The sequence below is a fragment of the Phalacrocorax aristotelis genome, chromosome 10 (assembly GCF_949628215.1).
Source record: "Phalacrocorax aristotelis chromosome 10, bGulAri2.1, whole genome shotgun sequence".
NCBI classification, from domain to species: Eukaryota; Metazoa; Chordata; class Aves; order Suliformes; family Phalacrocoracidae; genus Phalacrocorax; species Phalacrocorax aristotelis.
The window spans coordinates 19910849-19925835 of NC_134285.1; the positions used below are offsets into that span (position 1 = coordinate 19910849).

General features: G+C 47.4%; 1 protein-coding gene across 5 annotated transcripts in view; it reads left to right on the forward strand.

Moving 5' to 3' along the window:
• The window catches only part of TYRO3 (TYRO3 protein tyrosine kinase), a 43395-nt gene extending 30645 nt beyond the window's left edge, over positions 1-12750 (forward strand). For all 5 annotated transcript variants that reach the window (XM_075105598.1, XM_075105599.1, XM_075105600.1 and 2 more), the window contains 7 exons: positions 1305-1385; positions 3077-3169; positions 3917-4038; positions 4159-4268; positions 5741-5900; positions 7303-7439; positions 10324-12750. In XM_075105598.1, coding sequence (XP_074961699.1) covers positions 1305-1385; positions 3077-3169; positions 3917-4038; positions 4159-4268; positions 5741-5900; positions 7303-7439; positions 10324-10699 — 1079 coding nt within the window. In that variant the 3' untranslated portion in view covers positions 10700-12750. The remainder of the gene's footprint in view (positions 1-1304; positions 1386-3076; positions 3170-3916; positions 4039-4158; positions 4269-5740; positions 5901-7302; positions 7440-10323) is intronic.
• The last annotated feature ends 2237 nt before the right edge of the window (positions 12751-14987 follow it).

Below are 14987 nucleotides of genomic sequence, written 5' to 3' on the forward strand. Positions count from 1 at the left end.
TGACCTTCTTGCAGAAGTGGTCTCAGAGGGTTTAGCAATGCTAAGTAATTAAACAGCTGCGTCATCTGTTTGTGAGTGTCAGCTCTCGGCCAGTTTCTGGGATCCTGCTTCAACCCTTCTGGGCTGTCCCCGTGACAGGTAAAAAACTGGAGATCGGCTGCAGTGGGGCACCTGGGGATGGCCTTGGTGGGAGGATGCTAGGTGGCAGGATCTGGTCTGTGTGTCAGCCCTATTCCCCCAGCTCAGCATACAGGTTATAAGATGGCATGACTGTGTTATCTTGGGCTCTGCTGACTCTGCAGCTGAGCAACAGCTCCATAATACAGAAGCAGTACAAAATGCCTGTGCTCCTTCCCATTTTCCTCTTTTGTGGTCAGAGCCACTGCTCTTGGTTGTTGTGAAATAAGCATGTGCCATACAGTAGTGAAGGACACTGATGAAAGGCTAGTGGAAATATAGTATTTTTGGAGTAGGTGTCCTGAGTGCCATACTTGGCTTCCTTCTTTGCAGTACCAGAGTTCCTCACAGTAATGCATTTTGGGTGGGTTAAGCAGTTACAAAATTAGGGAGAGCAAATCTAGAGCCAGAGCTAATGTAAAGAGGCTTTTACACCATGGTATAAAGCCACTTCAGGCTAAAATAATTTTTAAGAGGGTTTGGCCAGTTGCATTTCCTCTTGTGTCCCTTAGAGAACACACCAGGGTAAACACTTCCTCCTGTGAGTTAGCATATCACGTACACACAGGTAGGTGTTCTATGTTTTGTCTGGTCAGCTGTGATCATAGAAGTCACTCCCTGAGTTTTGAGAGATAAGGCCTGATTGTGTCTCAGATGGTTGAGTCCTGGCACCGTTACTTAGCTCTGACGGATGTCAGCACTGAAAGCTTCTTTAGCCAACCCATGCACTCACTGTTCCAGCTAATAAGCCCCCTCTCTGACCAGAGCCTCACTCAGACTCATCCCTCATGATATGGCTTCCCCAGAAACGTCTGCCTGGGATCCCATCTTATACTCTGACTCTGCATCATCCACCTGGTAGAGGATTGCTTTCTTTCCCTCTTGTTTTCCTTTGCCTTCTGGACTGCCAGCACAGTGGCCTCTGTATACTGGTAGTGCTACCTCTTCTAGGCACATGGATGCTGAAAGCTGCTGGCTGGAACTGCAGAATGACAAATGAAGCTGGGAGCTGCATTTCTTATGGTTTTTCAGCTTCCTTGCCAGTGACGCCTGGAGTGAACGTGCTGTGAATGATACTTTCTTCACAAGAAGCTGTTCCCTCACTGCCTGCTCTGGTCATTTCACAGGGGAGTTTGGGTCAGTTCGAGAGGCCCTACTGAAGCTAGATGATGGCTCTTTCCAGAAAGTGGCAGTGAAGATGCTGAAAGGTAAGTGAGAGCAGGGCTACCTGAGGTACTTAAGAGAGCTTGGAAAAATTAAATGCTATCTGCCTTTTTCTCCAGCAAACATCCCCTGAAGCTCTTTACTCCTCTCTGAGCTTCCCACTCAACCACTCTACCCACGTTGTCTCCCATCCCTTTCACATCAGTCTTTTTGTAGTGGAAGCTCTTCAGGGAAGGTTCTATACCACCTTAGTTGCTTGTACAGCACCTAGCACGTGGTGAGTGCAACCAAAACCAAGACATGGCTACAGCTTCTTCTGCGTATAGAGGATCTTGTTCAATTGCTTGGTTCAAGCAGCACTACATCGCGTGGCATAGACAGCTCAGGCAGGTCTGCTTTGCCCTAATAATTCAGCAGTGAAAGATGGTATTCCTCCAAGCATATATCCTAGAATAAACAGAAGAGTACTTGGGCTGAATGCAGTGACAAGCTAACTCATCTCAGTCAGGCATATTTGAGTACGTAGTCTAACTCCCTTCTCATTTGTCATCTGATGAGCGTGCATAGCAAGGGCAACTAACACGTTCACCAGGCAGAAGTCTGTAACAAGAAAACCAATTAACAGGTAGGTATTAGTCAAAGCAAGTATGTGCATATATGTGTGTATATATGTTAACCTGTGTTATTTCACCCCTATTGCCTGTAAGACAAAAATTAACTGTGACTGACTTAAAGCAGAGTCACATTCACTTATCTCTGGAGCTGAGTTTGGCTTCCACAGAATACCCATTTGTATTAATACACTAACACTACATCAGTGTGAGTTCCATCATGTTCTCCGGTTTCAGCAATAATCCCAATCAGTTTGCAAGCTGTTTTGTGTAGTCAGGCTGTCTACCTTCAGGCATCTAACTTGGGATCTGCCACCTTCCAGAGACACTTTCTTTTCTCCATTGACTGTAAAAAAGGAATCTACTTTTGTCTTCTGAATCATATTTCAATTACTTGCCTAAAGCACATAATGTGAATACTCCCCCACAGGTCTAAATCTGATCTTGCTGCAGGACTGGAGGACTCCCACTAAATTTAGCAGCAGCAGTGGGTGAGGTAGTCCACCGGGCTAATTCTTGATGATATTGATATACTTCCATAAATCTGGAGTAATAGCAATGAGAAACAATTTACTCCAAATTTATGCTCATACATGTCACTACTGAATTTGGTCCAAGGTCTCTAGTAGTGTGGTTATTTAAGGACTCTTAGCTCTAGCACCTTAGAAGACTCATTCATGCTAAGAGACGTAAAAGCATTGATCTTTTCATGCCATCCTTATCAGATACAAATTGGTGTCTTCCATGCCAGCCATCTCCTCACTTTCAACATTGTCTTTAATTTTGTGTGACGCCTCCTCTCTCCGAGGTCCTTCTAGCTAATTAATTCCTACGTCTTCAACACACACATGATTTCCATGGCTTCCAGAAAGGTCGTTACTGAGAAAAGAGCTGCAAATCAGCAGGTCTTTGCCGTGAATCAATTTCATGGATATCCCTGATGTACACTTACCGCCGCCCATCCCAGGAGAAAGTGTCAGGCTTTGCTTTGTAAACTGGCTCATATAGCTGTAGGTCTGAGAGGATGTGCTGTGCTACAAAGATCAGGCTTCTGATAATCATTATCTGTAAAGTCCCTTGGAGCCTCCCACAAAGGAGGAAAACTTACAGCCGCTTTTTTCCAGCGGACATCTTCACCTCAACTGACATCGAGGAGTTCCTGCGAGAGGCTGCGTGCATGAAGGAGTTTGACCACCCGCATGTCACTAAACTGATTGGTAAGCCAGCACCGCTGCCTGTGGTGCCGCAGACCACCTCCCAGTCCCGCACAGTCCTGCACAGCCTCACCTACTCACCCCCACTGCTGTCCAGCAGCAGCGCTAGAGCAGCTACCTCTGTGCTGCCTGGAGTCCTGCATGTACCAGCATCGCTCTGTCCCAGGTCTCGAGGGACCTGGCGCGTGTGTAAGTGCTCACAACGCATGCCCTCATACGCCAGCAATGAGCATCTCTCATTTGAGCCATTTCTTTGGTTCTTGCAAATAATACAGAGGGGGTTTGGCTGGCTAAGAAATGTCCGAACTTCTGTGAGGTATGGACAGGTGCGTTGGTAGAAAAATCGACGGAAGGGAGATTGTGCCTTTCCAAAATACTGTGTAAAAAGCAAGACATTCATGGGTGGGCACTATGGAACATGGACAATTTCCAGAATGTGGAGATCGCTCTGCAGACCCTGGGGTCTGGGGCTGTCTGGTCTGGAGTGATCCTAGGAACATTTATACCCAGTACAGCAAGGAAAGCTGAGAGCCACCGGGCACTTAGTACTGCCTCTGAAGTAAACAGGGTTAGAGGTAGCTTCTCACCTCCTGGCACAAAGCCACGCAAAGGAGCCTGGAGCATGGAACTGACCCACCAAACTGACACGTTTTCCTCCACATTTGTAAGAGGAAGGCGCAGCAGCCTGTAAGGTTCCCCTTTGGGCTGATGTGTTTGCTAAAAGTCCTTTGCTGTTTGTGTCCTCATTAGGAGTCAGTCTACGGAGCCGTCCCAAGGGCCGACTCCCAATTCCCATGGTGATCCTGCCCTTCATGAAGCATGGAGACCTTCATGCTTTTCTGCTGATGTCACGGATTGGGGAAAACCCTTTTGTAAGTGTGTCTTACTGTAGAATTCCTTCTGAGGGGGTATGGACTTTCAGATAATTTACTCAGATCAGTTCAGGGCTTGAAAGCCTCCAGGAACAGAACTTAAACTGTTATTTCTTTCAGAACTTGCCTGTTCAGACGCTCCTCAAGTTCATGATTGACATCGCCAGCGGAATGGAGTACTTGAGCTCAAAAAATTTCATACACAGAGACCTTGCAGCTCGGAACTGCATGTAAGTGACACACGAGTTTTTAGAGAAAAGAAGGACCAGAGTGGGTGGGAGAGGGATGAGAAGTTTTTCGCATGACAGAAGTGGGACGGGATCCTGTCAGAGGACGCTGGTCTTTGCATTTAAGTGACAATAGGCATGGGGGAGCCATGGCCGTGGGGGGGTGTGGGGGGGTGTGGGGGTGGTGCTGGGGACAGGGAGCAACTCCTAATGTCCCACTGAGCTTCTAAGTCAACCCTATTTATAAAGAACTTTTCCATCATTGGCCTGCACATATATTTTCATAGGGTTGATTACAATATGTGTTTGTAATTAGTTACTCTAATGGCTGTGTGTCAGCATGGCTATTTATTCCACAATGTAATGTAACCAACAGGAGGGAATGGGTTTGGCTTTGGTAGGAGAAGGAACTTTCATTGTAGCCTGAAATCTGTATTTCTTGTACCTATTTTGAGGACTTGATTATCGCAGTGTAAGAAATGTAGAATTTCCCTGAAAGCTTGTGAAGAATGGCTTATGTGGAGAATGCCTTTATAAATAATTGCATGGTAAACACACTGTATGATCCCACGGTGCTGTTCTTGTCCCCAAACTGCCTTGCCTGATTTGAAGGGAAGAAAAGTCCTTTTTTTATCCTTTCCTCTCTTCTTCCCTGAGAATGGAGTAAGGAACAACCCATTCTGACAGACAGAACTCTGAATAAAACCACGACAACCGGTAAAATCCGCAATGAGACACAGATTTCCAAAGGCATTTGAATTTCCAGATGTACAGACAGGAGCCTGATAGTCATGATGAAAAATGATGGGTTAGCCTGCTTTGACATTTATGAGAAACGCATACTCATTTCCTATTTTTAAACATTTAAAAAAATACAGACTTCCTTCAGAGGAAGCTGAATGCCTATTTCATCGTATCTTCTTGGAAAAGCAGGGGGTCCTTTATGAGTCCTGGGAGCATGAAGTCTTTGTGGGCTTTATTTGCACTGCCTACCGACAGTGTGTCCAGGTCTAAGTGGGTGACAGAGCAATTCAGACCATTAACGAGTCCTGGAGAGAACGTCTTGCAGATCTAGTTCGGGCAGTTGTAATAGGAAGCCTAGGCAAGCGCCTGTGTTTTTTGATTGCCTGTACAGAGTGTAGGCCGCAGTTGTAGCAATGAGCACTACAGATGTCTTCTGTTAATCTTGGAAACTACAGGAAGTATCTGAGTTCACTTTGGCTGATAGACTAGACCACGTAAGCATGGCCATTTCTTACTTTCTTAGTCCTAATTATCTCCCTGTTAGTCTCAATGAACTGTTGTGAGACCACTAGACTAATTCACATTGGTCATCAAGAAGATGAAGTCATTATCCTTCTGGGCAATACTTGCTGAACTATATGCCTCAGTTCCCTGGCCAGACAGGGACATACCTCTTTTTTGGCTGAGGTAGCCAGTAAATGCTTTTCTCAGTCATTAAAACTTTCCCTTAGGCTGGATGAGAACATGAGCGTGAGTGTTGCAGACTTCGGGCTTTCTAAGAAGATCTACAGTGGAGACTACTACCGTCAGGGCTGTGCTTCCAAGCTGCCAGTGAAGTGGCTTGCTCTGGAAAGTCTGGCGGATAATCTGTACACAACACACAGTGATGTGGTGAGTTTTGCTCTGGTGCATTTCGGGACCACCTGTGTTCCTGCTGAAGCGGAGGAATGCTTCTGTATTCACTGAGGGTGGGAAAAGGCCCTTCTGATGGGAAAGGGAGTTTGCCTTGTGTTTGAGGGACAGTGCCGCCTCTGCTGTGGGTGCTTTCGGAACTCAAGACTAAAGATGCGTACAAGTAGTTTATGGCAGAAGACATGAATCCTTTTCCTCTTGTCCTTTGGTCCTTCATTCTTCGGTGCTTATCCCCATCCCCTCCTTCAATTTTCCACTTCTTTTCCTCTCTCTTTATGTAGTCTCTTCTTTCTTACTCTTATTCTTTTCCCTTTCTGTTCTGCGTGACAATTTGAAGGTGACATTTGAAATGCACATACGCCACACACTTGTGTATGCATGCAGCAATTGTACTCCATTCTACAGAAGGCATTGGTGGAACTCTGTAGACTCTGAATATATCAGTGCTTAGACACTCCTCCCCATAACTTTGTGCTTGGAGGGTGAGGCTAAACCCATTCATCTGAAATTTTTGCTTCCTTTCCCTTTGTTTTTTTTTCCTCTGATACTTTCTCCCCTCTTTCTTGCTGCCTTTTGATCTGGTTTCACACTAGTATTGCCCTTCAGACCTGTGGACTTGCCTTCCCAGTTACCCATGTCACAGTGTCCCTGAAGAGATCACCAAGAGCACCTTCTAACTTGGCTGCTGTGTTGCCTGGTGATTGCTGTAACCACTGTGGACAGTGTTTAGTGATTGCTGATTGCTAGTTCATATAGTTTATGAGAGACACTGTACAGGGTTTTACTTATGAAAATCATAATTTTTGCACCTAACAAACCTTGCAGTTTAGATTTAAATTTACACGTATGACCGTTGCAGTGCAGAGCACAAATGAACGTGAATGAAAATGAATGTGAGCCATAAGTGGTTTGTTCCTTGCCCTGTTTTATTGGCTAAACACTGCTCTGATTTGTGCCTTTACGTTTCCGGTAACCCAGAATCTGGCTCAATGAATTAAGCAGCTGATTTGTGAGCCCCAACCCAAAATCTTCACGTAGCTGAGAACCGCAAAACTGATAACAGTATGCCTTAAAGAACCATGAGTAGGAGATGCTTGGGAGAGGTCTGCAGGTGGAAGACAGCAGCATCTCCCAAATCTTCCCCTACTCCGCTGCAGGATGGGGCTGAGCAGGGCCTTCAGCTGTGTCCCAAGATGATGTGTCAGCATAAGTTGGGTCATTTGCTTGTTTTCTAGCTAGCGTTCGGATAGTCCTTGCATCACTGCTACTCACATGGCATTACCCAGGCTGGGAGGATTGGCGCTGTCTGAGCACGCTGAAACCCCACCACAGCAAGTAGGGAGCTGTCTGTTCACTTGTTTTGTGTGCTCTTCCCTTTCAGTGGGCGTTTGGGGTGACCATGTGGGAGATTGTGACCCGAGGGCAAACCCCTTATGCTGGCATTGAGAATGCAGAAATCTACAACTACCTCATCAGCGGGAACAGGCTGAAGCAGCCACCGGAGTGCTTGGAAGATGTGTGAGTACTTCTTTGCCCTGCTGACATGATTCCTTGCGAAGTTTGCCTCACTGGAAGGAAACAGGGGCAGCTGGCTAGAGCTCTGGTCTGAATCTATCCACTTTTTAGGATACAGAGGCATTCACTAGAAAATCTCTGGGTTACCCACGAGATACTCTTTGCTGGCACAGCTCCCTGGAACCTGTGGTAGCTACACAGACAGCTAACTTGTCTCAAGTGTTTGAACAGCGTCAGCATTAGAACCTCTTGGCTTTGTGGAAACTATAACTGTGTTTCCAGAAACTCCCTGCTCCCTACCTTCTCAGATCAGCATGTGTGAAAAGAGATGAGTTTCATGGCACGCCCTGAAGGCTGAATAGAAAAGCAATCTAGCAAGAGTATGAGAAAACTGGATGGCAGAGGCAGTGGCCTGCATGTGTCTTTCAAAGCTGGGCCCAGTTTTCAAAATCGGATCAACTACTCTCACAGAAATAGCAGGGTGAAAGAGAACAGGGGAGATAGGAGGATCTAAAGTTCCGTAGATCAGTGTCCCACCTTAAATTATAGGTGGGAAAAAACCCAGGACAGTCTTGCAGATATTGGTTTCAGAACCTTTCAGACTTGTAGGAAGGACTCCGCAGGCTAGCCTGCGGAGGAGCAGACAGCCTCATGCTGCAGCCTGTACTCCTGCCTTAGTCCTGCGGCCGAGGGTAACCTGGCCTGCAGGTTACATGAAATGTGTGCCCAGGCACCGTTGCTCCATGGGCGGTGGCTGCAGTAAGTTTCCTAGAGTCCACACATGGCGTTGAGGACCTCCAGGGAGCATCACCATAACTTTTCCCAGTGCAAAAGCTTGCCTAGACCAGACGAGGTGAAATCATTTCACTGAGTGCCCAAGCAAGCCTCTCTTTTCTCTGTGTCCTGCCCAAAGCAGGACATAACTACGAGCACTGACTTCAGTGGCCTTTTCAAGCCATTCCACGTGTGTAAAATGGACAGCATGAAGTCCTCTTTCCTCCCTCTTCCCTCCTGCTCAGACGGTGGATTATTTCATGTGGTTTCCTTTCTCCAGCCCTTTTTCCACATAGGGAATTATCTGGGCTCTTTTTATTAAAGCTGTACACTTCTATCTTCTCAGCAGTTCATTTTAACTGTTCCTGAGTTCAAATTACAACATCATTATGCCACTGCTTAAAATCATTATATGTCTGCATCTTGACTGCTGTGCGTAGTTATGGTTCCAAGGTCTGGAGCTTATGGCCATAGGATGTTACAGATGCTAAAAGTAGAGAAAAGATTCAAAAAGCTGCAAGGTATTGAAGAAAAATCCATCAAAAACTACTAAAATGGTACAACCTCCATTTTAAGAGGCCCTTGAGCTACAGGTTATTGAGACCTGAGAGAAGATGCCAGAAAGGTCTCACTACATGCTCACCTGCAGGTTATGTGCTTTCCCCAAGCATCTGCCACTGACCATTGTCAGAGGCTGGGTGCCAGGGCAAATGGACTTTTGGGCTGATTTAGTACAGCCAGTAGTTTTCCACCTTTCTTTCAAATTAATTTCTGCTGTTTGCCAGCGAGGGTAAAAGAAACTGTTTAACTTGGTGCCACAGAATAGGAAGTTTCTATGTTATCTGGAGCATTTTGTAAGGGATGTAAATCGGGATTAAGACAACTGAACCATAGAAGTTTTCTGTAGAACTAGTGTGAGATCAAAAACAGTCTTGTAAAGCTGATAGCAAGCAAGGGACACAAAAAGTAAAATAAAAGCCATCATGAAATGCTTTATTTCCCAGTAAAGGCCATATCGGATTTTTTCCATTTACAACTTTAACTGAGGTTTGTTTGTCTGTGGTGTTTTTCAGTGCCACTACTGTGCTTTGTCCCTGTTCCCTGCAGAACTGGCAACAATAACGCCATAGGAATGCAGCTGCCAGTCTTGTGGGTGATGCACAAAGAGGAGGAGGACAATGGCTCTGGCCATGCTCCAGCCCAGTAGGCTCCGGCGGGAGGCCTGGCCGGCAGGAGGCCAGCCAGCACAGCGCTGAGCCATGGCGGCGGAGGCAGGACAGTAGAGCTCCTCACCCCTTGCCCGAGCACGGGCTGTCGGAGCCAGCCTCACGCTGGCCCTCAGGCAGCCAGAACTGAGGTAGCTGGCATTCGACTGCAGGAGAAACACTGCAGGGCAGAGGCAGAGGCTGGTAGCGGCCCTGAACACGTCTTCTGCGTTGTGGTGGTGCCTTTGTGGTAGAAAGTCTGTTTCAGCATCCCTCTTCCAGCAGTGAAGCTGTTGTCCATTGCTCCACAGCCCTCTAAACAAACCCACCGTGCTTTTTGCCATCCTGCTGGCAACCTGTTGGGCAGCAACAGTGGCACACCTCCATTACTCCAGGAGTCCTGGGTTAACACGGTCTGAAATAAGAATTTTCTGGAAATAACTTGCACCTCCCACAGTTGGATCTCTGTTTTCTTTCCTTCTGTGTTTTATCTGCTCTTGAACAGAATTCGGAGGGGTGGCTTCAGCCACAGCAGAGGTTGTCAGGATGCTTTTTGTGAATAAATTCAAAAACTATTACTAAGATTTACACTCACGGTCCTATTCTAGCTCTTCAGAGACAGGTTTTTACCAAGATGTTCAGCAGCAATTGACAGGGCTTTTGGGGTTTTTTTGGTACTGTCGAAATAATTATTTTGACCATAATGAGAATGCCTTTGAAAATGGGAAGGAACAAGGAATTAGATCCGTGATGGCTGCCCACATGCTATCACCTGTGCAAGGCCAAAGCTGGTAGGTTTTGGGGAGGGTGTCTGTGCTTTTTAAGCTGCACTGTGCAGAGCCCCTGCTCAGAGATGCAGGGGGTGGTTGCTCTGTTTCTCAGTGCTCTTGCCTCCCTCTATTTTGCAGCTACGATCTGATGTGCAGATGTTGGCATCCTGAGCCCAAGCTACGCCCCAGCTTTGGAGTGCTCCGGTCCCAGCTGGAAATGATTCGGGGGAGGATGTCCACACTCTCTTCCAGTCAAGATCCTCTCTATGTCAACATTGGGAAGGACAAAGAGGCGTCTGCGAGTGACCCTGCCCTGCACGCTTCCTCTGCAAACACAGACGGTGAAGAGACCATTGCTGGGGCAGCTGCCGCTGTCACAAGTGACTATCGCTACATCATGAGCCCCTTGTGCCTTGGAGATGGTGCCGAGGGTGAAAGGCATCCAGATGGGCAGGAAGGGGAGGACAAAAGCCTTCTGTGTGAGCTAGAGACAGAAGGAGAGAAAAGTTGTTAGCCTGTACATAGCGCTGACACTCTGCTTCCCTGGGACGGGATGTGTGAAGCCGCGGTGCTGTGTCGCCTGGGACTCCAATGCCGGATCTGGAATGTCTTTGAACAGCACTGGCCAGAGCTCTTGGGCTGCTTTTGTGGCTTTCACCACCTGTGTGGGCTGCAGTGGTGGTGGCTCGGAAGGACCGCAACCCCAAGAATCCCTTGGATTTGGGGGAGAGGGGCAGGAGAGTTACAGGTTGATTGCGTCCCGCTGAAGGGAGTTCAAAGCTAAGGCGGGCAGTCAGAGTCTGTGCTCTGCTCCTCACCGATTGCTGGAGCAGAGCTGAATACACCTTCTGTTCAGTCAGTGCTCGCTCTCGTGTAGATGTTGTCTTCAATCCTGGCTGCGTGACTCTGGGACTAGTACCTCTGAAAACGCTAGTGGGTATTTACACTGTCACTCAGGACAAGAAGGCAAAACTCCCCTTGTGTTCACTCAGCAGTACTGCCTAGACTTGTTGCCTACCTCAGTGGTTCTCAAACTGATCCGCGGATCTGCTTCTACCCAGCACTGATTTTGATCATCTGGCTTATTTCATGCAGTGACACTTGCTGCTTCCTCAGTCCGGGGGTTTTTTAAGAGTTTCAGATGTTTTGGTGAGCGATGGAATCAGAAAAAAAATGAAAATCCAGCATCCCTCTTCACCCACGTATCTCTTTTTATGCCTTTTTTTCTTCTGTTTGATGCCAGTTCAGGCCTGACGAGACTTGCAGCTGGCATTAAAATGCGAAGGGAGGGAGAGCAGCTGGCATGTGTGAGGACAGAATCCAATTTCAAAGGGATGGAAAGGAAACAGCGTAGAGAGAGGACTGAACAGCAGTATGGGGAAACAAGTGCTAATTAATGCTAAGCGCTGCCCTCCAGGGGAGGAAGGAGACAGCTTAGATACAGAATGGCAGACTTCATTCGGTTTCAGCGGGAGCAGGATTCAGCGCTTGCTTTAAAATAGGATTAATTTAATTTAATCTCTAACAGTCCTATGACTTCTTCAAATAACCAAGTGCTGTAGCTGCTGTAGTGAAGGTGTGAAATTGGTTTTGGGGAAGGGATCAGCTGTGAGATCTCTTTCTGAAGAGAGAGTCCTCATGATGAAAAAGCTTGAGAACCACTGGCCTTCCTTTTAGGAGGTCTTCTGGTACGCTGTAAAAGCCACATCAGAACATAGACTACTATCACTGCAGCCTTCCAGACAGGGCAAAATTAATGGTTTTGCTCTTCGGGTTCTGTTTTGTTTTCCAACCAGCATGTCTGACTCACTGTAACTGCAAGTGCTTGTGTGGTTTTTAATAATTTAATATTTTACTGTAAATCAGCGTTTGTTTTGTGCAGTGGTTCCCAGCAAGGAAATGCAGTTACATCTTGCTCTACTTATCCTAAATATTTGCTAGATCTTAATTTCTTTTGTTTCCAGTGTGCTGAAAACTCGGCAGTACCACAAGACTTAGGATTCCACGTTGCTCTTCCTCAGAAACAAATGCCATCATTTGCTGAGTTGGCAAAGGTGGGACCAATAAGTCAAATGAGATTGCAGGCTTGGTATCAGAACACGCCACCCTTCCATGCCCAGTATTTGCTTATTGTCAGGTTTGGGGCTAACTACAAAATTCAGGTCCAGTTTCAGCCCTTAGCGAGAACACTTCCTAGGGAAGGGGAATTTCAGTCTGGGGCTCGGGCATGGGTCCTTTCTGTAAAGTTTCCTGTTGAAGAGCGACGTCCTGCACATGCCTCCAGAAGTGCAGTACAGTTTCTCAGTGGCAGATACAATCTGCACCATCTCATACCCCAGGCAGTTACAGGCTTTTCATTTAGCTGGAATGCTGTAAACGCAGGTGAGAAGATAACACCTAACAAAGGGTAACAAAAACCTGTGCAGTGCCCCTTTGCAGTGAAGGCAGAAGGCTGTGCTCCTTGCAGTTGCCTGGGAAGCGCAGATGTACATAGAGACTCTAACTTCGGGAAGCATGTCTTTAGTTTTTATGCATTTTTTAATAATAAAACATGTACTGTGTCTGAGTCCCAGCCTTCTTATCTGTGTCAGAGTTTGTGATGATGCTCACCGGGTGGGGTCACAGCGAATCTGTCAGCCCCAGCTAAAAGCCATCTTTCTCCCTTCCCCAAGCACAATTAAGCTGCTTCTTGGAGGCAGAGAACAGGTTTGGCCTCTCCCAATGGCAGTTCCTCTGCGTTGCTCCAACCTTGAGACTGAAGGCCAAAATCTGATTTGGTGGTTCCACAAAGGGACAGGCTCTGTGGCCATCGCCGTGCAGGAGCCTGGGGAGAGGCCCTTACTGGGACGTGCTGCATCCTACTTGGGAATGCGAAACCTCTGCACCAGTTCTTCCCTGAGGACTGTCACCTGCACCCATCTAACTACTGGCAGTGCTCTCTGTGGAAGAGAGGTTTGGGGCCAGTGGGTAAAATTCAGCTGCTGAGTCAAATGTTCCAAGCACAACATAAAAGAGCCCCTGGATTTCCAGCTCACCGAGAAGAAAAGGTGTACCTCACACTTTCATTCTTCATCAGCAAGCAGCACATTGCACACCCTCTGCCTGCCAGCTCACACAGAGTGGAAAAGCGATGGTAAACTGTAAGAGTGCTCACCCCCCATCTGCAATGCAGGAAAAATTAGTTCTGAAGCACGAAGTGGCTGATTTAGTTAATATTTTAAGGTTCCATTGCCCAGTGATGTCCCTTGGATCTCATTCAAATGATGATTTAATCCTTTTGCACGCAAGCCTGTTTAGACCAGGTACAAATGAGGCTGTGTTGTGGGTGGGAAAAGTGACACCAGAAGAAGAGCTAGTGAGCGAAGAGGGAGGAAAGGAAATGTTAAAACGGGACAGATGGGATGAGCTGTGAAGACAGTAAACAAGGGAGTCGGAAAGCAGAGATGGGGAATTTTATACATGAAATCCCAGAACAGAGAAACCATTGCCCTAGCTGGGACCAGGCAGGGGGTCTGAGGTGGGGGCTGGCTTTGTGTTTTGGTAAAGGGTGAGATGCTCTGGTCCAGCCCAGCTGCCCTGCAGTGCATTGCTCTTAAAGCGTGAAGAGGCTGTATGCAGCTGGCCTGGCTCTGGGTCCACTTGATGACAGCACTGTGACCCTGACCCCAGGGAAGCTTTAGCCTAACAGTTCTGATTTAGGCACCAGTCTGGCACACTGGTTTCCTAACTAAGCCAAACATTTACCCCACAACCACCCATTTTTTTCCACCACCCCAGTACAACCGTGCAGTGCCTCCCACCCTGCCAAGCAGCAGCCCTTGCCCCATCCCCTGTGGTGGGACAGCCGAGGGGCACTGCACGTTTCTGCTGAAGCAACCTCTATCCCACGCTGGTAGGCCTGACCACACTCCTGCATTCACATCTACCTGAGAATAGGACAGGGTCTTCTCCTTTCTAACGCAGGCTTAAGCCGCTCAGGGCAGTTACCAGCCCAGCTGTGAGGCAGTGTGGCCCCGTAGTGCCTCGCAAGAGCACGGCAGAAGCTCATACCTCCATCTGAATTGCGTAGGGGTAGTTAACACACAAGGAGAGATGCCCTCATCAGCTCCAGTGCTGCTGGAGGCTCCGCAGCCTCCCTGGGCAGCCTGTGCCACTGCTCTGGCACCCTCACAGAAAATAAGTTTTTTCTCAAGTTTAAGTGGAACTTTCCATGTTCCAACTTGCGCCCATCACCCCTTGGCCTGGCGTTGGGCACAATGCTCCAGCCCGATCCAATACCAGAACAGTGTGGGGCGTAGCATGCTCAGGGCTGACGGCTCAGCAGGCCCCTGCAGTGCATGGATATACCTCAGAGGTAATGCACAGCTACCCTGGGACCTGCCACCTTACCCTCCTTCTTGACCTGTGTTTGGAGGAAAGTCTTGCAGTCTCGACTCAGTAAAAACACTCCCTGAAGCCAAATGCAATTAATTTTGAGTAAAAGTTTGGGTCTGGTTGACCAGAGAAAGGATCAATATTCATGCATAGATATTTTCCTGATTTACATTCTATTTTGCTGCCAGTATTCATTCACCCCGATGCTCAACGGTCACCAGCTTTTACAAATTCTCACATTTTTTACCAGGGATTTCTGTGATGGACCCTCATGCACAGTCCTATTTTTATACTGATTTGTTATTTAATACCTATTACGCTCCCTTAAAATAGCAAGTTGTTCTATGAACACTCGGAGCGAAAGAAGCCTGGTCTCCTGTGGATTTGCGTCCCACAGGTGATTGCAAGCCCCAGGTGAAGCTTGCCCC